This window comes from Coptis chinensis, chromosome 5 (genome assembly GCF_015680905.1).
Source record: "Coptis chinensis isolate HL-2020 chromosome 5, ASM1568090v1, whole genome shotgun sequence".
NCBI classification, from domain to species: Eukaryota; Viridiplantae; Streptophyta; class Magnoliopsida; order Ranunculales; family Ranunculaceae; genus Coptis; species Coptis chinensis.
The window spans coordinates 90,952,482-90,977,822 of record NC_141460.1 but is presented as its reverse complement, the minus strand read 5'-3'; the positions used below and the strand labels follow the sequence as shown (position 1 = coordinate 90,977,822).

Sequence of the window (25,341 nt, the reverse complement as noted above, 5' to 3'; positions counted from 1 at the left end):
ATTTCATTTTTTTTTTAATGTTGTTCTAAATTCTAACCATTGTTAAGTCAGTATTGGATGTGCCGCTTGCTGGCAGCAGTGACAATTCTTTCACATAACCTGTCAGAGCAAACCAGTATACTGAAATTCTTTCACATAACCTGTCAGAGCAAACCAGTATAATGTCATGACTGTAGCGTGTTTCTAACTTCCTTTTAAACTTCTGATTTGTCCTTAGTACACCATATGTCTTCTATTGTAATTATGTACGTCCTTTGGTTAAAGGTTAAAGATCAATGTGGTACAATTGATTTCCTTATACGACCAGGAGTTGGAGCAGTAAGGCCAGGTGTGTCTATTATGGTAAGGTTTGGACAATATTTATAGTCCACTCTAACGATTATCTCCTTAGCAGAAAACTGACATGGTTCATTCTCCAACCTCATATTCTCAGCTTCAATATAAGCCTGCACAAGATTGCGAGTAAACATCTTTCTCAGTGCAATACATTGTTCTTAACAACCACTAAAAGTATCAGAATATATCTTCTCAGTGCAATACATTTTTTCTCAGTGCAAAAAAATGGACTTGCTTGAATTTCCTGAAGAGATTTTTCTTCAGCAACAAAGGGGTCATTATCAGAAACAAGACGACAAATGGGCACTTCAGAATCAGGATCATATTTCATATGAAGAGTAATGGGTCGTCTAGTTTTAGTACCACCACCAACATGATTGAACTGAAAACCCATTAAAGCTTCAACCAGTGCACTTTTTCCATCAGTTTGATGGCCAACTACTAAAACAGCTGGTGCATCAAATGGTGTATCGAACTCCTGTGCTAGTCCATGTAGTTCATTGTGCTATTGTTATTACAAAAAAAAAAGTCAAGAAAAAAAGACTTTGAACGTACAGCAGTTCCACAACAAGAAGCAAAAAAATAAATCATCAATGTGTCTTGAGTATCTGACAGGGAATCCCCTCTGAGGCAAGATAGTTCTATATGTCTTCTCTGGTGAAAAGAAGACATCTTCAATCCATCTATATGCTGGTCTTGTATGTTGTCATATGACATTATATTGCTGCCCTCATAGCTCCTCTTGTTGCATCCCGTCTCATCTCTGCAGCTTTACCACTACCTCTGAAATACATGTGTACTTACTGTACTTGAACATGTCCTACTCCTTAACAAGCTCACTTGTTTCACCTGAGAAACTGTAAGAGGATAATCTAACATCAGATACATAATTCACAACATCAAAACAGGAAAATATAGTATCTTTTAAGACGCAAAGAATTCTTTATTATAAGAAGTAGAATTCATTGCCAAAAGGTGTAACACACGTCAAATTTGAAAACGGACAGCAGGAAGAGAGCAAACATAGAATTATAAAACCTCAACAGCTATACCTCCCATTAAGAATCACAGTTTGTCATCAATTGACAATACTGACTTGGAATCACATTCCATCCTAAGAATATCATATCGGGTCCGTTCTTCATCTTCCTTTTGTTACAATACAAGATTCTTGATTTTAAAGATATGCATTGGAGCTAATTTTCTTGTGCCCAAAATAAGAAAATGAGTTTAGTGGTTATATAATGGTAATCCTGTGCGATTGAGTAGTTGAATTAGTTTATCGAATATTCAAACAAGTTTATACTTGTCATCCGAAGGGACCTAATCTTCTTTTCAACAAGGACTCACTAACATCATTTCAGTCTTAAGAAACAGTTCTAAAGAAAAGCACATCTTATGAACATATTCAGGTGCAAAAGCTTATGCATATAAAATTATAAATAACTCATATAAGTTAACGACAAAAAAGTAACATATGAAATTGATCAATATATCAATACCAGGGTACTGTTTCCCATAGACTCATGCAACATTGGCTTGAAGATTTACAGAGATTTACAGAGATTACATCAAACAGAGATTTACACACACAAAGTTAACACAGAAATTGCAGAAAAATTAAACAAATTACTCTCAAAATTAAGCATTTACCTTTATAGATTGCACACAAAACGTTTTTGATTTCTCGGAAGAGATAAAGAGAGGAGAGAGAAGTCGCGATTATATTTGGAGCGCAAATTCTATTTTTGGGTTCGGACAAATTTTATTTCCTAAACTACCCTCCCATATTTAGTAAATCAGAACTCGCGATTGCTTCGGTTGGAATTTGGTTACATCCGTTGGATTGCTTTAGATAAAAGGCTAGGATTCGCTGTGCACAACCTGTGGCTGTATCCCCATATATATATATATATATATATATATATATATATATATATATATATATATATATATATATATATATATTAATTCTAAAAATCCATCCATAATTCAATTACATATCAATGAAAATTGAATAACGAAACATATATTTATTAAATGAATCAATATAACGGCTAATCCTTTTCCTTTTAGTAATTTATTTTAGGTTGCTAGGATAACGAGATTTTAAAAAATAATGAAACTTATCTTAAAATAGGTTATATGTATAGGTCACGGGTTGATGACCCAACATTAGACCTGAGAACTAATCGAGTCTAGTAACGGGTTAACATATGTGATCTTAACCCAACCCATTTATTTGACGAGTTCGGCGGGTCTACCCTTAAATGACCCAAAAGCCTTTTTTTCCCAACCCAAACCTGCTAATTTCGTATCAAATTCGTGTCGGGTTAGCAGGTCGTGTACAAAACTGCCACCCCTAGTCCTGGGCTAACATTTCAAAACCGTGGTCTGGGATTGGTCTTGTAAAATCAAAACCTGACTCAGTTTCGGGTTATAATATCAAATAACCGAAAAACCCGAGTCTGCCTGCATATATGTATGTATATATTTCATTCCTTATATTATGTTATATTGTTTCCTTATAAGGATTTTTTCTTGTAAAAAATAAAGTTGAGAATATCAATTTTAGAGAGAATAATTGAATCAATCAGGTTAGTTTTCCTTTCAAATAATCAAATCCCTTTGATTTAGTTAGAATATTGAATTTTAGTGTTATTTACCTATTAATTTATTTATTTAACAGTGAAAAGGTGTTGAGTTCTTCACTGATTAACATTGAAATCCGAGTTCTATTATGTTATATTGTTTCTTTATAAGGATTTTTTCTTGTAAAAAGTAAAGTTGAGAATATCAATTTTAGAGAGAATAATTGAATTAATCAGATTAGTTTCCCTTTTAAATAATCAAATCCCTTTGATTTAATTAGAATATTGAATTTCGGTGTTATTTACATATTAATTAATTTATTTAACAATAAAAAGGTGTTGAGTTCTTTACTGTTTAACATTGAAACCCGATAAACTTGACTACCCTGACCCAACCCGAGTTGGGCTTGGGCTGAAAATTTAAGAACTAACTAGGGCTTGGTCCTGGGCTCGGGTTGAAATATTTGAAACTCAAGTTGGGCTCGGGTTAAGCCTCAACCCGACCCAATCCGCCCGAGTTCCACCCCTATTTGTGATGCTTGGTATGTACTGACACTTGTGCATACCATTTTCTTTGTGATGCTTGGTATGTGCCGACACTTGTGCATACCATGATACTATTGTCTTTTTCGGACAAAAGTCAACTATTGTCCTTGAGAGTGTTTTTGAAATGAGGGCGGGTTTTTTGGTTCGTTATTTTGAAATTTTGTCCTTATCAGTTTTGTCCTCTAAAATGTGGCTCTAATCTCTATATGTGTCCATTCACAAGTCAAAAACAAAAATTAACACATTTTTTGCCAAGCGTTATTATTTGTTTTCTCCTCTTTTTAGTCGAATTCGTATTTATTTTATGTAACAAATAAGATTTTATGCATATTTTGATGTGGTAATCTGTGAAGTAAAAAGTGAATTTAATACTTTCATTAGCCATAAGTTTCAATTAAGCCTATAATTATATTGTTCTTAATAGTGAGTGTATATTTCAAATTGTGTTAAACTGTTTTGTGGACTCTAGTGGTGACCTTTTAGGTTGCCAAAATAATGGGCCCCAAAGTATTTGCTAGTGCCTCAGGTCTGCATTTAGGGCAGGGATTGGGTCGGGTTTGGGTATATCCGAATCCGAATAATTTCACAGTATCCGAATCGAATCCAACCCGACTAACCCGATCGGATAACACTAAAAATTAAAAAAAAAAACTCAAAAATTATATTCGAATCCGAACCCGAACCCAACATACCCGATTTCGAATCCGACCCGAATACATAAACGGATATGAAAATCAACCCAAACCCAATGTATTCGGTAATTGGGTCGGGTCAGATTCGGGTCTACCCGACCCGATTCCCTGCCCTATCTGCATTGGTAACATTTTATTTCTTTGCCCAAACAAAATTTTAGGGGGGTTGTGGACTCATTTGTTCCCCAACAAATTGAAGTCAAATTAAAAGGAAATTAGAAATTACATCCTCCACCGACACCACCAAGTATGAACAAATGAATGGCTGTAATTATTCTAAGGGCAAAAGAGACCATTTATAGGGGAGTTGTTGGTCAATGGTTTGCCAAGAGCTAGCACTAGTACGGCAGGGTGTACTATCGGACCCCTGGCTCCGCCACTGAGCCCAACTAGCTTGATGTGAGTACCAGACTTTAATAATGATTCAATCAATTTATCCTACGCGTATGACGCCATGACATTGACGTTCCACTTATAGGTCGCTGTGATTCACCAGACTCTTGGCAAAAAAGAGAGGCTAATGCTATGACAATCAATAATAATAATATTGTCTATTGATTCCAAATGCATCCAGTCGATTTCCCACTTTATTCTTCATTTCGATTCACTTTGCTTCTTTTGTGGGAAATCAAAAAGTTGTAATAATTTTAAGAAATGTTTACAGGTTTTAAACGTGGTTTTCCAATTTACTGTTGCTATAATTGATATCTGCAGAAATCATGCTAGATAGAGAATTGCTAGCGTCCTGTCTCTTAAAAGGGGTAGAAACATCCTAACCCACTAACTGACAAAAAATAGTAAGAGAATTGCTAGCGTCATGCCCCTTAAAGGGGTAGGACCATCCTAACCCACATACACACAACATAAATGACCTATACACTTATTGAACAAGTTACACTCTTAAACCATATCAGAAACAATAAATCAGTGAGTTAACTCGTCTTTTTCTCCAAAGTTCAAACTGCCCCACTTGTGATGACCTTCCACCACCGGCATCAGCCAAATCAGTTTACATCTTATTACGCTGGAACATCGTCGGAATCTTAAACAATGATACCTCATAAACAATTTATAGATGAGAATTGAGAAGTTAATTGGTATAATGGGGTTAGTGCACTTTGGATTTATACTTGGGTTATTTTAGCCATTGCCAATAACGACCCATATTATCTTTCTGTGAGAACATCAACCCCCACTGATTGATGGTTAATTCAGTTCAAGCAAACTCTATTTCCATGAATAAATTTGTTAAACTTAATGAGTTTAAACTGGTAGTGTGTTGGTATTTTGTTCAATTTCGTTTATTTTCCAGTTTACTATTTTTGGGTGCTTGTTCAATTTCGTTTTGTTGTTCAGGTGACCATTCTCTTTTGCTAATTGTGCTAATTTGTTTTGACGGTGGATGAGAAGTGAGAAGGGAAAAGTCGAAAAGAGAGAACAAAGAAAGATCTTGACTTCTTTCTAATTTTTTATTAATTCCTTTGAAAACACTACACAAGGTCGAAACATTACCAAATTACTATTTTTCGTCAGTTAGTGGGTTAGGATGGTCCTACCCCCCTTTAAGAGACAGGACGCTAGCAATCCTCTGTTTCGACCTTGTGTAGTGTTTTCAAAAGAATTAATAAAAAATTAGAAAGAAGTCAGCATCTTTCTTTGTTCTCTCTTTCCGACTTTTCCCTTCTCACTTCTCATCCACCGTCAAAACAAATCAGCACAATTAGCAAAAGAGAATGGTCACCTGAGCAACAAAACGAAATTGAACAAGCACCCAAAAATGGTAAATTGGAAAATAAACAAAATTGAACAAAATACCAACATACTACCAGTTTAAACTCATTAAGTTTAACAAATTTATTCATGGAAATAGAGTTTGCTTGAACTGAATTAACCATCAATCAGTGGGGGTTGATGTTCTCACAGAAAGATAATCTGGGTCGTTATTGGCAATGGCTAAATAACCCAAGTATAAATCCAAAGTGCACTAACCCCATTATACCAATTAACTTCTCAATTCTCATCTATAAATTGTTTATGAGGTATCATTGTTTAAGATTCCGACGATGTTCCAACGTAATCGGATGTAAACCGATTTGGCCGATGCCGGTGGTGGAGGGTCATCACAAGTGGGGCAGTTTGAACTTTGGAGAAGAAGACGAGTTAACTCACTGATTTATTGTTTCTGATATGGTTTGAGAGTGTAACTTGTTCAATAAGTGTATAGGTCATTTATGTTGTCTGTATGTGGGTTAGGATGGTCCTACCCCTTTAAGAGGTAGGACGCTACCAATTCTCGTCGAAACATTACCAAATTACTATTTTTCGTCAGTTAGTATGGTCCTACCCCCCACCCTAACCCACTAACCCATCTAAAAATAGTAATTTGGTAATGTTTCGACCTTATGTAGTGTTTTCAAAAGAATTAATAAAAAATTAGAAAGAAGTCAGCATCTTTCTTTGTTCTCTCTTTCCGACTTTTCCCTTCTCACTTGTCATCCACCGTCAAAACAAATCAGCACAATTAGCAAAAGAGAATGGTCACCTGAGCAACAAAACGAAATTGAACAAGCACCCAAAAATGGTAAATTGGAAAATAAACAAAATTGAACAAAATACCAACATACTACCAGTTTAAACTCATTAAGTTTAACAAATTTATTCATGGAAATAGAGTTTGCTTGAACTGAATTAACCATCAATCAGTGGGGGTTGATGTTCTCACAGAAAGATAATATGGGTCGTTATTGGCAATGGCTAAAATAACCCAAGTGCACTAACCCCATTATACCAATTAACTTCTCAATTCTCATCTATAAATTGTTTATGAGGTATCATTGTTTAAGATTCCGACGATGTTCCAACGTAATCGGATGTAAACGGATTTGGCTGATGCCGGTGGTGGAGGGTCATCACAAGTGGGGCAGTTTGAACTTTGGAGAAGAAGACAAGTTAACTCACTAATTTATTGTTTCTGATATGGTTTGAGAGTGTAACTTGTTCAATAAGTGTATAGGTCATTTATGTTGTCTGTATGTGGGTTAGGATGGTCCTACCCCTTTAAGAGGTAGGACGCTAGCAATTCTCGTCGAAACATTACCAAATTACTATTTTTCGTCAATTAGTATGGTCCTCCCTAACCCACTAACTGACGAAAAATAGTAATTTGGTAATGTTTCGACCTTATGTAGTGTTTTCAAAAGAATTAATAAAAAATTAGAAAGAAGTCAGCATCTTTCTTTGTTCTCTCTTTCCGACTTTTCCCTTCTCACTTCTCATCCACCGTCAAAACAAATCAGCACAATTAGCAAAAGAGAATGGTCACCTGAGCAACAAAACGAAATTGAACAAGCACCCAAAAATGGTAAATTGGAAAATAAACAAAATTGAACAAAATACCAACATACTACCAGTTTAAACTCATTAAGTTTAACAAATTTATTCATAGAAATAGAGTTTGCTTGAACTGAATTAACCATCAATCAGTGGGGGTTGATGTTCTCACAGAAAGATAATATGGGTCGTTATTGGCAATGGCTAAAATAACCCAAGTATAAATCCAAAGTGCACTAACCCCATTATACCAATTAACTTCTCAATTCTCATCTATAAATTGTTTATGAGGTATCATTGTTTAAGATTCCGACGATGTTCCAACGTAATCGGATGTAAACCGATTTGGCTGATGCCGGTGGTGGAGGGTCATCACAAGTGGGGCAGTTTGAACTTTGGAGAAGAAGACGAGTTAACTCACTGATTTATTGTTTCTGATATGGTTTGAGAGTGTAACTTGTTCAATAAGTGTATAGGTCATTTATGTTGTCTATATGTGGGTTAGGATGGTCCTACCCCTTTAAGAGGTAGGACGGTAGCAATTCTCGTCGAAACATTACCAAATTACTATTTTTCGTCAGTTAGTATGGTCTTACCCCCCTTTAAGAGACAGGACGCTAGCAATCTTCTGTTTCGACCTTGTGTAGTGTTTTCAAAAGAATTAATAAAAAATTAGAAAGAAGTCAGCATCTTTCTTTGTTCTCTTTTTCCGACTTTTCCCTTCTCACTTCTCATCCACCATCAAAACAAATCAGCACAATTAGCAAAAGAGAATGGTCACCTGAACAACAAAACGAAATTGAACAAGCACCCAAAAATGGTAAACTAGAAAATAAACAAAATTGAACAAAATACCAACACACTACCAGTTTAAACTCATTAAGTTTAACAAATTTATTCATGGAAATAGAGTTTGCTTGAACTGAATTAACCATCAATCATTGGGGGTTGATGTTCTCATAGAAAGATAATCTAGGTCGTTATTGGCAATGGCTAAAATAACTCAAGTATAAATCCAAAGTGCACTAACCCCATTATACCAATTAACTTCTCAATTCTCATCTATAAATTGTTTATGAGGTATCATTGTTTAAGATTCCGACGATGTTCCAGCGTAATCGGATGTAAACCGATTTGGCTGATGCCGGTGGTGGAGGGTCATTACAAGTGGGGCAGTTTGAACTTTGGAGAAGAAGACGAAGTTAACTCACTGATTTATTGTTTCTGATATGGTTTGAGAGTGTAACTTGTTCAATAAGTGTATAGGTCATTTATGTTGTGTGTATGTGGGTTAGGATGGTCCTACCCCTTTAAGAGGTAGGACGCTAGCAATTCTCAGCTAGATAAACCTTTCTTTTTACCCCTAAATATTTTTTCCAGGGTTTTACTAGCTTCATTGAGCCAACTCCCAAGCATTCTCCGCATCTTGGCAATAGTATCAAAACACACGAGTTTTTAACTAATTAATTACAACTTACAATTAGTACTATCGATGTAAGAATTACTTTTGATGCATTGCCATTATTTGTCAAAATTGATACTTTCAATAGAAATTTGGTTTGCTGATACAACGTAAATGTAATATTAAGAAACTAAATATTTTGGAAGTGTTAGTTGTTACAAGAAGGCAGAGCAAGAGCAAGAGGTCCATCTCATCATTATAATTTGTTCTTGTTGGTCAAGTTTCATTTTTTCTTATTTACATCGTACTCTAAAATACTATTAAACCAGTTACCCCCACGGCCCCACCCCCCAAATCTACATTTACTTTTAGAACAAACGTCTCAACCATCATTAGTTTAGGTGTCATCTTTCGTCATTTTTTTTCGAGATAATAGTAATAATAATAATATAATAATAATAATAATAGTAGTCATATAGCTGCTTATAAATCTTACCTCCACCGGCTCCACGTCCCACATATTTTTGTGACTCCACCACAAGCTTTGAGCAATTTGCTTGGAAAGCAGCATTGTTAGGACTTCGGACAATGGGGTGCAGCTCATTTGACATGCCCGAGACCAAACTCAAGAAAGGTTTGTGGTCACCTCAAGAAGATGAAACACTTAGGAATTACATGTTCCAGAACGGTCATGGCTGCTGCTGGAACTGCCTCCCCGTCAAGGCTGGTGAGTGAAAATATTCTTGTCGTCGAACATCGTTATTATTCATGCGTGACATGTGAAGTTCAAGTGAATAGTACACTGCTGGAACACCTTGCCGTCTGCCCAAAACGTCCTTAATTAGAATACCAAATATCAACTGGTCAAGTGGACACGCCGAAACACTACATTTCAGTAGTTTTCTTTCTCGAACGCCCTTCATTTAAAGCTATGGTCAAGTGAACACACAACATACCTTGTCTTCCTTTCTTACATACTCTGACGTCTTTGGATGATATGTCTTGTTTTGGCTTTTCATATTAATCATTGTTTTATATATGTATACCCGAAAGAATCATGGTGACAAAACTGATTTGTATTTTACTCGTGTCGTCAGGGCCGGTTCAACCCATAGTAAAATAGGCAACTGCTTAGCCCCCGCAGCTTAAGAGCTCCAATATAATTAAGCCCAATGATTTATTTTCAGCCCACTATCGTTTTTCAAGCTCTTATTTAAATGTTAGATAATATATATTGGAAACTAGGAAATAACGTTGGATAACTATTTGTTTCTCTCGCCTTCTGCCAACGTTTCTCTCGCATTCTCCAACTTAAAAAAATTCCTGGGGTCCATTGGCATTTGAACTTTGCCTAGGCCCTGATTGTCTTGAGCCGCCCCTGCGTGTCGTATAGGTAACAAGAGCATTCACAACTTTAATCTCAGTCATCAGACAACATAAAAGCCACTGATAAATGAAATCACCCCTTTGCTATTTTGTCATATCAAGCAGCTAATTAATCAGGCCATGCACTGATGGAATATAATTTTCTGTTTTTCGTTAGACATATACGGCCGTAGTGATTCTCTTCACCCTGGCTTTTGCAGTATAGTCTCCTTCGGCTCTTTCGGTTTAATTTGGATACTCAAATGCCTATTATAAGTAGTCACCTCTCATTTGTGGAACATGCATCCATGCTAGCTTTTCAAGTTGTATGTATAACAGGTTATTACTGTGAATCACGATCAGGTTTGCATCGAAATGGAAAGAGCTGTAGGTTACGATGGGTTAACTACTTGAGACCAGGTCTGAAGCGAGGTCGGTTAACAATTGAAGAGGAGGAAATGGTCGTAAGCCTTCATCACTCATTAGGAAACAAGTAAGCAAAACTCTGCATTTTGAAATAGTGAGAATGGTACCTCAAGATAAATAATATTGTGATCAGAACTATATATATCCCATGTTATGATGTATATATGTTGTTTAAAGTGCCTTTCTGATCACATACCGCTCATACCTCAAGAATATGATATATAATGTGTAATAAGGACAAAATTGTTAGTTCAAGGATGTATCATGATCGTTCCAAGTTTTGAACGATTGATCAGGTGGGCTAAGATAGCACGACAGTTGCCTGGAAGGACTGATAATGAGATAAAGAACTACTGGAATTCATATTTGAAGAAGAAAGTAATGATTCTTGAAGGATTATTGCAAGCTCAATATCTGAATAATACATTATTAAATTCCAAAGAAACAAATGCTCCTGAAGTTTCAAGTCTTGAACCAATCCCACCGGTACTACACCAAGATATGGGAACATCTTCAGAGACTCAATCAGCTTATTCAATTTGTTTCAATCAGGGGCCAAACCAATGCTTCCCCGAATGGCCATCTTCGGATAATTTCCAACTCCAGAATTTCGTTCAACATGATTCTGGCAATTCTATGCTGCTTTGGGAGAACTCAACAGAATCGGCCATTGCCAATGCATTCAACCAAGGTTATTCACACGATGAGGAACAGTATGCTGGTGCACGTGAGAACAATAGCACCATATTTTCAAATATCGAAATGGATGAAATTGCTTTAATGAATGAGATGCATTGCAATTGGCCTCTTAACATGAATTTTAATGGGGTTTACCAATAAAACATTGCAAGTTTTAGGCGGTAATAATGTACGTGAATGCAAAATTGCTGTACTAAGTTTCTGTTCGTTGCTTCAAATCTGTGCAAGAGATTTAAAAGTTGGTATTATTTTACTTTATTACTTCAGTGTACTAGATCGATCTTAAGGAAAATGGGCCACTTTCCATGAACAAGCAAGAGCATTCTTGTCACAAGGATAAATCACTAAACTAGTTAGTAGTTATGTATGGTATGCTATATTATTATTGAATTTTATTTAATTTATATTAAGAATTTAGAATGAACTCAACGATTTTTGTGCTCAAGTCTTACATTATGACAATTCTATCTATCTCACATAGATATCCAAATTCTAAATTTCTGAAATCGGCTTTAATTTTTTTGCTAAACAAGATGGAATTTTATTACTGTAAAAGATGTGTTTATATGGGTAGAGAAGCTCAGTGCACATGTAGTCTACAAGCTTCTACTTTTCCTTTCAATCAAACCTATAGTAGGTCATGTCGGGTCCCTTTCATTTATAGAGCCATGGTGGTTTTCCTTGGTACAAAATTGGGTTAGTAGTAGTCTGTCAAACTTCTACGTTTGCTGCTGTATCTGCAGCAAGCCAGCAAGGTTCACCGGCCTCCCTCCAGGTGCTGGTGACTTTGCTGCTCCAGTAGCTTTGTCCGCTTCGTTTTCATATGCCATGGTATGCAATTCACCAGCGTTGAAAGCTGTAGCTTCCGCCTTAGAGTCTGTCTCCACCCACAATTCACAGATGTCTCCATCCTCTACTGACTGCTTCTAGAATCGATTGACTTGATCGACATCATTTGATTTCTGGTCTGCACTGGAGTGCAATATGCATGCATGCATGTATGTGTAACATTAATTTACTTTATACTAGTATATGATTTCACATCCTCCCACCATTACTAGTATTACATGCAAGTCCCTAACTAAGAGTGACAAGGGACTTAATGCGAGGTGGAAACTTTAGTTCAGTTGCTGAGCAAACAGTTCTCCACAACTTTGGCATCACTTGTCACTCTGGGATTATTTATAGAATCAGAGTGCTAGCTTGGATCCCTCTGAGGCATAACGAAATCAAAATTAACTGCAATGGCTCTAGCATGGGCAACCCTGGAAATGGAGGAACCGTCTGGTCTGCAGGGGCTTTGAAGCAAAAGTGATGGGCGTAATGGTGCAAGGTCTAGGTCAAGTCACTAATTATGAGGCAGAATGCCATGCGGTTACACAAGCCATGGAAGTAGCAAGGAACAACAACTGGAGCACAGTTTGGATTGAATCTGATTCGAAAGCAGTAGTGTACAAGCCTTTAACAAGACGGATGTGCCTTGGCAATACAGAGGAAGATGGTATAGAGGTAGCTCTCATGGTATAGAATGGAGGCTCACTCACACATGGAGAGAAGCCAACTTTGCAGCAGATCGACCCGGCATGGCCACAAAGCTAGCATACGGCAAGTTTGGTGGAAGGAGCATTAGAGTGGACATCTTACAGACCACACTTTATAACCTCCATGGAATGATGGCCATATAGAACCTATTATAGATTTGACTAGAACACTACAATGTCAGTCGAATCTGTGATGTACGGAACTGTGCTCCAAACCTTTATGTTTCTGTTTTTTTCCTTATATTTTTTACTTCTAACTTTTGTACTATATTTCAAATTCTTTATACAATGCAAACCTTTCCGGCAAAAAAAAAGTAAGTCCGATCCCTAACTAACTACATCAGAAGTAGGATTAGTTCGAGATCGTGTTAAGGTTTTCGAGTTACTAGTTCCTCTAATGGAAACCCTTCGACAACCAATTCCTCTTCTTAATGAAAATGGAGCAAGTGTAACCCAAACCACTCCAGTACTCCACCTTATTTATCTTTTCAACGGTCTTTATTCATTGGATTACTTGATTGGTTAGAGAAAAGAATTTGAAGGATCTAGATTCCATTTATTTCATAGCATTCAAAAAACACGTTTAAAACATAGCCTTCATTATTTATATGTCTTAGTCTTTACGATTGCACTCTATTACTATGCTGAAAAGAAAAAAACCCTTGGCTTCAAGTCTTCAACATGCTATAATTTTGGATACTGATGTTGCTCTAAGAATTATCTTGTATAGTCACACCACCTCATGATGATGTATAACAATCATTTTATGTAAGACCTTGACAAATTATTTTTGACGAGATCATTATCGCCTTTTCGATCTGTCTTTGTTCGTGTTGTGCAATATGTTTAATGTAGGGGGCCATTGGAGAAAAAGGCTGACAAGTCAGCGGACCTCCTGGAGGAGTCAGTGAAAGGAGATAGGACGGGAGCATTGGAATGGAACCTAGGGAAAGACCAGGTCAGCGGGACATCAGGTGGAGGAGTACCCTTGGGAGAGACCATCGAATGGCAGGGGATCATAGCCGGGAAACCCTAGAGCGCGGACGTGGCAGAGGTACGGCAGAAAGAGGGATGGTCGGATGAGGGACAGATGGACGGATAAGATGGGAGAGGAAGGGATATAAAAAGGGGAGGATAGGGAAAAGAGAAGAGGAGAGAAAAAAGAAAGAGAAAAGAAGGAGAAAAGTGGAGAAAGAGGGAGGAGAGAGGTCCTACCATATTTTGTGTAACTACATTTGGCGCCGTCTGTGGGAATCCGAAGCAGAATAGAGATGGCTCCGAAGAAACGAGTAGGTAGACCAAAGAAAGTGCCAATGCGGGAAATGACGCCAGAGGCGGGAGTAGAGGAAGAAGGAGTCGGAAGAGCAGATCTGGGGGCGGAGGAGATGAGGCTTATGAGGGAGGAGATCGGAAGACTAAGGGAAGAGAACGATGGTTTGAGGAGAGAGAGGGAACGAGAAGAGGAAGGACTGGACGAAGAGGAGGATGATAGCTTGGGGGAGGAAGGAGAGGAACCCAATTTGGTGGAGAATCCGGTGACCGGCCTGACCATGGAGCAGGTGCAGGAAATGATAGATAGGGATAGGGAAGCGAACCAGCAGAAGGAGAAAAGTCGTGGAGGAGCGGCCAATCAGGTGGTGGCAGGGCTAAACCGCAATCCGTTGGCGGACGACATTTGGGCGTCGGAGGTCCCAAAGCGTTTTAACCAGCCTCGGTTCGAGAGGTACGACGGGAAAGGGGACCCGGCGGACCATATCCATCACTTCAGACAACAGATGCCGCTATGGCGAGAAGCACGCAGATTTATGGATTGCGATGCATGATGTTCCCCGCCGATTTGAAAAGGAGGGCGTCGGATTGGTACTATCGTCTGCCGGCGGGAAGCATTAAGAATTTCCAAGAATTGGAGCAAGCCTTCGTGAGTCATTTCATACATCAGAAGAAAAGGGCGGTGGACATCGCGGCCCTGTTCAATGTGAGACAGAAGTCACTAGAGACAGTAAGGGAGTACTTATGTCGGTTCAAGGCTGAGACACTGAAGGTAGAGAATTTGGACGAGAGAACTGCGGTTATTGCCTTTGAGCGAGGATTGCGTCCGGGGACGGGAGTACACCAGTCTGTCGCAAAGAATGAAATTGCGACGCTGCATGAGTTATATCCGCGGGTAGAGAAGTACATCAGGTACGAGGATACTCTACCAAGGGAGTCTAAGAAATCAGGGAGAGCTGTGTTGTCTTTGGATAGGGATAGGGAGTATCACAGAGAGAAGGCGTCGGACAAGGGAAGCTGGGGGAACCGCGGTTACACACCGAGGGTCGAGAGGGTACGGGAGGGAGCTCGGCGGGAGAATAGGGAGAGGAAGCCGTACCGAGATATAGAGGTGACGCCACCAACGTAATCACCGAGTGAAATATTGCCTCGATTAAAAAAGCCCGGGGGTATGAGGTCCGCTGAATAAACCCATAGAGCTGCCGGATAAACCGTCGCTCTAAGATACCATCGATCACGAAACCATGAGACAGATGACTGCTATGCTTTGAGGTGGATGGTGCAGAGATTAGTGGAGAAAGGCAAGATGAAGGAGTTTGTGAAGGAAGCACAAAATGAGGAGCGAGTGGCGCGACAGGACCAATTGTTGGGTACCATACATGTGATTTTTAGCGGGGAGGTGATAAGTCGAATGCGATAGAGATAAGGTGAGAAGGACGGCGAAAGCATCCAAAGAGTCGAGGAAAGAGTAGAAGCACCGCCACCAAGAGGGGGATCACCATGACGTAAACATGATCGCCTTCAAATGGCGGATTTTATGGGAGTAGACTCTCCGCATGAGGACGCGCTGGTGATCACGGTGACAATGGGCAATTACCGGGTAAAGAGAGTGTTGGTGGATTGTGGAAGTGCTGTAGATCTGTTGTTCAAGGGAGCTTTGGAGGAAATGGGAATGGAGCCAAGGCAGTTGAGGCCTCCCCACACCAATTTGTACGGATTCAATGGAAGCAGGACAGAGCCAATGGGGGAACTCTTGCTGCCGGTAACCACGGGCCCAGTGACGGTGATTGCACGTTTTATGGTGGTGGACTCCGCATCCCAATACAACGCCATCTTAGGGAGGAGGTGGATTCATGAGATGAAGGCAGTCCCGTCCACCTACTATCAAGTGATAAGGTTCCCAACTCCGACGGGCACATATGAGAGGTCCGCGGTGATCGTGACCGCCAAAACAAATCCGCAGAGGGACAAAGAAAGCGATTGATGCATGAAATGGAAGAGGGAAGCTCCCATACCGGGAAAGAGGCGGTGCATAGCAATTACGGATCGCCTCGCATATAGTAAGGAGAAGCTGGCGGAGGGTTCGAAGACGATAGATGAAATCGAAGTGGTAAATATAGGGGATGGAGAGGAAGAAAGATTCACATCGGTGGGGGCCAGTCTATCGGATGATTGGAAGAATAAAATGGTGCAGTTCTTGTCGGAAAATAGGGATGTGTTCGCTTGGGATATCGAGGACGTTACGGGATTAGACCCGGAGTTTGCGTGCCATAGGTTGCACATGAAGGAAGAAGCCAAGCCGGTGAGGCAGAAGATGCGGAGTATTAGGCCCAAATATGCGGAGAGTATCCGCGAAGAGGTATCACGGTTGAAGGGAGCTGGCATAATACGGGAGACCGAGTTCACCGAGTGGTTGTCTAACGTAATCGCCGTACCTAAAAAGAATGGCAAAGTGCGGATGTGCGTCGACTTCACAGACGTGAACAAGGAATGTCCGAAAGATAGTTACCCCATGCCGCGGGTAGATGAACTGGTGGATAGGACCGCGGGGTACAAGGTGTTCTCGTTCATGGACGCGTCTATGGGATATAATCAGGTAGCGATGTATGGGCCTGATCAGGACAAGACAGCATTTGTGGTGGAAGGCGGCACCTATTGCTATACAAGGATGCCTTTTGGACTGAAGAACGCGGGAGCCACCTTCCAAAGGTTGGGGGAGAAGATGTTTGAAAGCAAGATTCGGAAGGGGATCGAAATATATATAGACGACATGGTGGAGAAGAGTATGTCGGAGGAAGAACACCTGGAGGGATTGCGGGAGACCTTCAGTATACTGCGGAGGCACAACTTAAAATTGAATCCGGATAAGTGTACCTTTGAGTGACCACGGGCAAGTTCCCCGATACATCGTGACACATCGAGGTATAGAGGCCAACCCCGAAAGCAGATAAGGGCCTTGGTAGAGATGCCATCGCCGCTTGAGAATGTGAAGGAGGGTACAAATGTTAGCGGGAGAGTGGCGGCATTAAACAGGTTTATTTCCAAGTCATCCGACAAATGCCGACCACCAGATAGATCGTTGAGAAGTAATCCAGATTTCTTGTGGACTACCGAATGCGAAGAGGCATTTCAAGAATTGAAAGGGTATTTGGGCAAAGCGCCTTTATTGTCACGACCGGAAGAAGGGGAGAAGTTGTACTTGTACCTGGGGGCATCCGATTATGCGGTGAGTTCAGTTTTGGTCCGCTTGGTGGGCAGGGTGGAGAAGCCGGTATATTTTCAGAGTAAAACGTTACTGGAGGCAGAGACTAGATATAGCAGAATCGAGAGGTATGCCCTGGCCCTAATCTTCTCGACTCTGAAGCTGAGGCCCTACTTCGAGTCTCATCCCGTGGTAGTGGTCACCAATCTACCACTCAAGCAAAGCTAAAGACGTAAAAGTTCCGGAGGATGTTGAAGTGGGCGGTGATGCTTAGTGCTTATGAGATACAATATCAGAGTAGGACCGCGGAGAAAGCACAAGCCGTAGCAGAGTTTCTAGTGGAGTTCCCGGCCGAAGATCCCAATTGGGGAGAAGAGATGGTTATGGAACCAGAAAGAAACGGGGAGCCCAATGTACTGAATCCGTGGGATGAAAGAAATGGGTGGAGGATATTCATGGACGGATCGCCCAATCGACGAAAGCAAATGCATAGAGTAGTGTTAGTTACACCCGATAACAACCGCATAGAGTTGACTGCGAGATTGGGGTTCGCAGCATCTAGCAATGAAGCGGAGTATGAGGCAGTGATAGCGGGACTAAGGATGGCCGAGGATGCGGGGGTCAGAGAGCTGACGGTGTACTCGGATTCGAATCTTGTGATTTGCCAAGTTAATGGGGAATTTGCAGCGCGGTGCCCGAGAATGGCAAAGTATCTGAAAGTGGTGCAAGAGAGGGCCCGCAGATTCGCAGATATTCGATTCGTGCACCTGGGTCGCGGAGAGAACAGACACGCAGATGCATTAGCATATGTGGCAGCAGCGATGCCGGGGTCAGAGGATAGGGTGATACGGGTAGGCAGAGTGGACCGACCCAGCACAGAAGAAGGGGCACAGACTTGTCAAGTGATGGAGGAGGAAGAATGCTGGATGAATCCCATCGTCGATTTCTTAGGAGGAAAAGAGGTGACCGACAAGAAAGAAAAGAGAAGACTGGAACAGACCTCCCGAAGGTACATCATAGTGGAGGGGGAGTTGTACCGGAAAAATTTCAACGGGCCCTTGCTGAAATGTTTAAGCCCGCGGTCTGCTAACGAGGTGTTGAGGGAGCTGCATGAGGGCTTAATCGCGGGGAGCCATTCTGCAGGGGAGGACCACACGCCAAGACCGGCTGTTGACGCAGGGTTACTTTTGGCCACACATGAGGAGAGATGCGGCGGACTTCGCCAAGAAGTGTGACAAATGTCAGAGGTTTGCACAGCGGATATTCGCTCCCACCGAACCCCTGCATAATGTGTCAAGTCCGTGGCCGTTTTCCATGTGGGCGATGGATGTCGTGGGGCCACTGCCTATGGCCAGCGGCAAGAGGCGATACATGTTGGCGGCCACCGATTATTTCACAAAATGGATAGAGGCCGTCCCTTTGCAGCAAGTCAAAGAGACACAGGTGATTAAGTTTTTGTGGGAAAACATCATATGTAGATTCGGATTGCCGTATGCAGTCATCGCAGATAACGGGACACAATTCACGGGAGCTAAAGTAGCGGCGTTTCTACGATCATATCGGGTGAAACAGGGATTCTCAGCCCCTTACAACCCCGAGGGGAACGGGCAGGCTGAATCTTCTAACAAGACGATAATGAACAACCTGAAGAGGAAGTTAGAGGACAAAAAAGGCGCCTGGGCCGATGAATTGAACCATGTTCTATGGGCCTACCGGACCACACCGATAGAACTAGCACCAAAGAGACTCCATTTGCCATGGCATACGGGGTTGAAGCCGTGATTCCCTCAGAGATGATCGAGAGTACAATGAGAACCAAAGTGGTGAAGGATGGGTCGAACTGGCGCATTTTGGCGGGGGACTTAAACCTAGTAGAAGAGAAAAGAGACGCGGCACGCATCCGACTGGAAGAATACCACCGAAGATTGCAGAGACAGTACAATCAAAGGGTTAAGCCGCGACATTTCCAGATTGGGGAGATGGTGCTGCGGCGAGTGACTCCGACCACAAAGGAAGAGAAGGATGGGAAACTGGGGCCAACATGGGAGGGGCCGCATTAATCGCGGGTGGAGAGACAGAGGGGTCGTGGGACCTACAAGTTGCAAACCGTGGAGGGCAAATTGATAGAAAACCGTGGAATGTAAGAATGTTGAAGAAGTTTCATAGTTGAAAGTAGAAAAAGCTTAAACGATGTAAGGAGGTCCAACATAGAGACCGACAGCTGAATGTAAATATATAAAACCACAGCACTTTTGGGAATGAAATGACGTTGGTTATAGGCAATGTCATAGAGAATAGCACTATCCAGGAATCAGTGTACAGGGACAAATAGAAGGCACCCCTTGAGTATGAGAGTAGGGCTGAGCCACGGGGGGAATGAGCCCCCGAGGACCCTAAAATTCAACGCCAGGGACAATAGAGCCGCCCCAAAGAAAGGTAAGAGATCGGGCGAGCCGCTGGGGATGAACCTCGCGACCCGCAATTCAAAGAACACGGGGGCAATATAGAGCGGGCCAGCAAGGGTAAGAGACCGGGCGAGCCGCTGGGGATGAGCCCTCGCGGACCCGAAATCCAAAGAACACGGAGGCAATGGAGAAGCCCGGGCAAGCAGAAGATCGGGCGACACGGGCGGGAGAGCCGGTGGCCGGAGATGCCGCATGGGGGCAATGAGAGAGCCCTAACGGCGACAACCCGGTGAGCCCGTGGAGGGGATGAGCCCTCCAGGAGCGAGATGACACATGGGGCAATGAGAGAGCCCTAACCGGCGACAACCCGTCCGAGCCAGCGGGGGGGGATGAGCCCGAGCGCTAAGATGCTAGAGATACATGGGGCAATGAGAGCCCTAACCGGCGACAAACCCTGGCGAGCCCGCTGGTGGGATGAGCCCGGAGCGAGATGCTAGAGATACATGGGGCAATGAGAGAGCCCTAACCGGCGACAACCCGGTCGAGCCTGGCGAGGTGGGATGAGCCTCCGCTGGTCGAGATGTTAGAGATACATGGGCAATGAGAGAGAGCCCTAATCGGCGACAACCCGGTCGAGCCCGGGGGGGATGAGCCCGCGGGGCAGATGCTAGAGATACATGGGGCAATGAGAGAGCCCTAACCGGGCGACAACCCGTCGAGCCCGCTGGGTGGGATGAGCCCGGAGCGAGAGATGTTAGAGATACATGGGGCAATGAGAGAGCCCTAACCGGGACAACCCGGTCGAGCCCGGGGGGGGATGAGCCCGCCGAGCGTAGATGTTAGAGATACATGGGGCAATGAGAGAGCCCTAACCGGGCGACAACCCGCCGAGCCAGCGAGGGTGGGATGAGCCTCGCGGAGCGTAGATGTTAGAGATACATGGGGCAATGAGAGAGCCCTAACCGGGCGATAACCCGTCGAGCCCGCTGGCGGGATGAGCCCTCCGGAGCGAGATGTTAGAGATACATGGGGCAATGAGAGAGCCCTAACCGGGCGATAACCCGGTCGAGCCCGGGGGGATGAGCCCTCCGCGCATGAGAGATGTTAGAGATACATGGGCAATGAGTGAGCCCCCATAGCGAGAAGTTCGAAAGGCCGCCGGGCAATGGAGTGTTCCCGGCTAGTGTGGGAGTTGGAACGATCCGCGGGGTGGGGTGAGCCCATCGCGGATCACATATGTCAACCACGTGGGTGTGAAGTTAGGGGTCCCGACTTGTTCGAGCCCCTTGGGTGATGCAGGAGCGGATGATAGCGCTAAGAGGAGTTGGAATAACAAAGAAGAGTTAAAGGAAAACATGCATGAGACAATAATAAAACATATAAAATCCAAACATCTTGTTACATGGAAGGCATAGCCAACTGCGGGGCCATGAAAGTAAAAACATCTTATAACAAAACAAAAGTCCCTAGTTAACATTAGGGGCGGGCTCCTCGGCGGGCACCCCAAATATCTTTTCTTGCAATCTGTCCCGGAGGGCCGTGGATCGATCGACTACGTGGTCCGACCGGAAAGGCCAACAAAGAACGTCGGGGAGTGCCGCCGTGGGAGCGAATCGCCCTTCCGAGGAGGCGGCCCTCGTGGAGGAGTCTGTCCATAGTTTCTTGAACTTTTTTGGCCACCCTCTTCTCAGCCAGAAGCTTGAAGCGGTCGCGGAGTATGTTCATGTCCGCCAGGTTTTTTTGGGACTTCGCGGCCCGGCCTCTTCGTAGAATTTCGCTTAAGGGCCTCTAGCTCCTCTTGATGCCTTTGGGCCGCGGAGTCCAAGGCGAGCTGATGGTGCTGGAGAAGGGAGTCCCTTTGCTGGCTTAGGCGACCATTGACTTGATCCATATACTTTTGGTGAGCGCCCGCCAGATCGAGCTCATCCCCGGCCCGCAGCTTTGCGCGGTTAAGCGGCCGCCAATTCGGATTGCAGGCTAGCATGGGACGCTCTCAGCCCTTGGGGTCCTTCCAGCTCCTTCTCCAAAGTAGACCGGCTTTGTTTGAGCCGGTAATCGAAGGCCGCGGATCATGTAGGAGATATCCAGACTGACCTCAGACACAAGGGAGAGGGTGAAAAAAAAAAAAAGAGAGAGAGAGAGAGAAAAGTGAGAGAACGCACTCTCCCCCAATTGGTGTACAATGACGCGGCGGTCGCGAATCGAACGCATTACCACCACCGTCGGCATACGCCGATATCGCGAGGCAAATGGGAGTTATAAAATAAAGAAGAGGCAACCGCGGCATTGTCCGAGCCGAAGTCGAGGTATTCACTTCGGTTCTGCGCGACCTTGAAGACGGGCGAACTCTTCTTCGGGCGACGGGGAAGGTGCCGTGACATCGGGCAGGCATGGGCACCGGCCGTTTCTTTGCCAGGCCGTGGGGCGGGAGTGGTGGCGCCGGCAAAGGGATGGGTAGCAACGAGGGGTGGGGTCCCTAGGATCGAATCGAGTCACGGGGTATGGGGAGCTCGAGCCCGCCGAAACTTCGATGTCCGCGGTTTCTTGGAAGGCGGTTGTTCTTCAGAGGTGCGGGTCTCGGCAGAGGGAACCTCTACAACCCCCTCGTCGTCAGAATCGCTGTCAAACAGCTTCTGTGTATGAACATCCATGTTGTCAGTGGGGGAGTTGTGGTACTGGTCAGCCCAGTCAGAGATGGAGCGATAGGAGTGGGTGCCTTCGCCCGGCGCGGCGAGGGGTATGTTCGCGGGTTCATGGTGGGAGGCGGGAGCCGGACCTTTCTTGGGGAGGCTCGGGGTTTGCGTTCTTTGGGAGGGGGAGGGCGATAAAAAGGGGCAGAAAACTCACCGAAGTGTTGGAGTGCGTGAACGCGCGTAGTGGAGTCGCGCAGAGTAGTAGGTGAATACCAAGATGGGCAAAATTTTGGTTAGGTCCCGTGTCACGAGTCGTTGGAAGATAGGATGAAATGCCGGAGTATATCTGAGACTTGGAATCCGGTCGCCACCCTGTACACGGAAGAAAAACCATGGTTAGGAAAGAATGAAAGAGTACGTTGGAAGAGGAAGGGAGAGCCGAGATACTCACCACGGGATTTGAAGGCGAGGTGGTTAAGAGTCAGATCATCGGGGAGATCCGCGGATAGGAAGGGACCCGACACGTACAGGGGGTAGTGGTGCCATACTTTATCTGATGAGGTGATGTGAAGCAAGAAATTCTTCTTTTGAGGACGCACGCAGAATGACTGGTACCCGACCCCGACATCTTTGGTGCTCTTTTTAAGGTAGTATTGGGAGAAGATGTCGCGGCTCGTGATTTTGGGGTCCCCGGTCTGATTGTAGGAGTTCGCGGCATACAAAATCCTCCAAAAATTGCCTATGCCTTGGCAGGGGGGAATATTGAAATGGTTACATACCTCGACATCTAACAAGGTGAGAGGTAGTCGCAAGCCGGCCACAATTTGGCCTACCGTGACGACCAGGCACCCCGGACGTCGAGGAACCAGGTGGGGGTAATGGGTGGTGGTAGGCACGTGTTCTAAAATTATGTCGGCCGGGATACCATAGGCCGCCCTAATTGCGGCCAAATTAGGTCTACGATATCGGGAAGGGGGTGGCAGTAAAGAGGCTGGACGGCCTGAGGTGGAAGGGACCGCGGCTGAAACAACGGGGGACGGAGATGCCACCCCGTCAGATTGGGATGAGGAGGAGTCGGAAGACTCAGGGACCGACATCGAAGAACTACGACTAGATCTAGAAGAGGAAAATTTCAAACAAAAACAGAAAGTAAAAATTCGAGCGCAAAGAGACTTACCAAGGGAGTGAGCAGCCTGAGGGGAATGCGCGAGAAAGAAGAGGTTCTCTGGAGGAGGAGGGAAAAGGGGACCAGTGGCAGAGGCTTGGATAGAGTGGACGAAGAGAACAGCAAGAAGAAAGGGAAGGAGCAGTTCGGAGAGACAGGAAGAAAGTGAAATGAGGGAAGAAGAGGAAGTGAAGAGGCTTATATAGAGGAGGGGCAAAGATGTCATTTGAGAGAGTAAGGAAGTCGAAACGCTGGGGGCAGGAAGGTAATTGCAGGGAGGGTGGAAACCGAGGCGACCAGACAGTCAGCCGGTCTAAAGGAGACACGTGGTAACACGGAGCCCGAAAGTCGGCGAAAAACGCGCGTGATGAAGACAATCATCCTAACACGAAAACCGAGGGGCACGCGCAAAGATGCATGAGGAACAAGGAGAGAGGGGGTTCTTGACTCACGGCCCATAAGGAGGACCGCGAAGTCAAGAAGGGGCATTTGTAGGGGCCATTGAGAAAAAGGTCGACAAGTCACGGACCTCCGAGGAGGAGTCAAAAAGGAGATAGGGCCATCGAGCATGGAATGGAACCTAGGGAAAGACCAGTCACGGGACATCGTGGAGGAGGAGTACCCTTGGGAGAGACCATCGAATGGCAGGGGATCATAGCCGGGAAACCCTAGAGCGCGGACGTGGCAGAGGTACGGCAGAAAGAGGGATGGTCGGATGAGGGACAGATGGACGGATAAGATGGGAGAGGAAGGGATATAAAAAGGGGAGGATAGGGAAAAGAGAAGAGGAGAGAAAAAGATAGAGAAAAAGAAGGAGAAAAGTGGAGAAAGAGGGAGGAGAGAGGTCCTACCATATTTTGTGTAACTACATTTAACACACAGAATGAACCGAGTCACCTCTTATTTTATTTTTGGGTTAACTAGTATTACCCCCACTAGATGAGCCAATTAGGATTTTCCCCTAGATGAGAAATTAGGGTCTTTCCCTAAATACACAAAAAACAAAAAGTCAAAGTGGGTTGACCGAAATTTTTTTGTGTGTATTTAGAGAGAGACCCTAATTTCCCATCTAGTGGGAGGGAGAAATCCTAATTGGCTCATCTAGTAGGGGGTAATACTAGGTCGGGTATTAATTAAAATTTTGATTCGTGTACGCAGACCCAGTGATGGATCTAGGGGTTGCAAGGGTGAAGTAGGCACCCAAAATTTTGGAAAAACAATTATTATATATTAGAATTAGTTTAAATGTTGTAAGAAATTTTTGAATCTATAAGAGTCTGGCCACCCCAAAAAATTTTCAAGTTTGAACTACTGCCCCCTACAAGATGAGTTGACCCCCCAAACTCAGATTCCTGACTCCGTCCCTAAATTTACTTATTTACCATATCCCATTGAAACTTCATAAAGATGTTCCGAAGTATATATGTTGCTTATTTGATTTAAATTTGATCTAGCATTTAGGTACGTTTTCACATGATCTTCAAAATTTATTTTTCCCAAGTACGTGCGAAGACTATGCATGTTTGGTATGTAAAAAACTGAGGCGTTGTTGTCAATTAAAATTGATTGGAATCATCTCAAGACCATAGAGTGAAAAAACTACAAATCTTTAGTGTGGTGGTCGCGTTGTATAGTTGAAATAAATATTTTAGTGGCGATGATCCACGACAATGTGTTGTTGACGTGATAACTAACTAGCTAGATGGAGCATGCATTTCTTAAAGAAGGCGAATTTCCAT

At 43.5% G+C, this 25,341-nt stretch overlaps 4 protein-coding genes and 1 long non-coding RNA gene across 5 annotated transcripts; 4 read left to right on the top strand and 1 right to left on the bottom strand.

The window, feature by feature from the left end:
• Positions 1-304: 304 nt before the first annotated feature.
• LOC147499997 (uncharacterized) lies at positions 305-2,088 on the bottom strand. The gene is made up of 3 exons (XR_015196145.1): positions 1,990-2,088; positions 572-1,193; positions 305-446 (listed from the first exon to the last, which is right to left on the bottom strand). It is a non-coding gene; the product is annotated as an uncharacterized LOC147499997 (long non-coding RNA).
• A 7,309-nt stretch (positions 2,089-9,397) lies between these two features.
• Positions 9,398-11,699, top strand: LOC147499996 (transcription factor MYB12-like). Its single transcript, XM_086561729.1, has 3 exons — positions 9,398-9,624; positions 10,626-10,755; positions 10,985-11,699. Exons 1-3 carry the CDS (start codon positions 9,486-9,488, stop codon positions 11,526-11,528), a joined length of 813 nt encoding a protein of 270 aa, XP_086417855.1. The 5' UTR covers positions 9,398-9,485; the 3' UTR covers positions 11,529-11,699.
• A 4,023-nt stretch (positions 11,700-15,722) lies between these two features.
• LOC147499995 (uncharacterized) lies at positions 15,723-16,181 on the top strand. Its single transcript, XM_086563584.1, has one exon. It carries the CDS (start codon positions 15,723-15,725, stop codon positions 16,179-16,181), a length of 459 nt encoding a protein of 152 aa, XP_086419710.1.
• Positions 16,182-17,647: 1,466 nt separating this feature from the next.
• On the top strand, positions 17,648-18,634 carry LOC147499994 (uncharacterized). Its single transcript, XM_086563583.1, has one exon. The coding sequence runs from the start codon at positions 17,648-17,650 to the stop codon at positions 18,632-18,634; it is 987 nt and encodes a 328-aa protein (XP_086419709.1).
• Positions 18,635-19,156: 522 nt separating this feature from the next.
• LOC147499993 (uncharacterized) lies at positions 19,157-19,459 on the top strand. Its single transcript, XM_086563581.1, has one exon. The coding sequence runs from the start codon at positions 19,157-19,159 to the stop codon at positions 19,457-19,459; it is 303 nt and encodes a 100-aa protein (XP_086419707.1).
• The last annotated feature ends 5,882 nt before the right edge of the window (positions 19,460-25,341 follow it).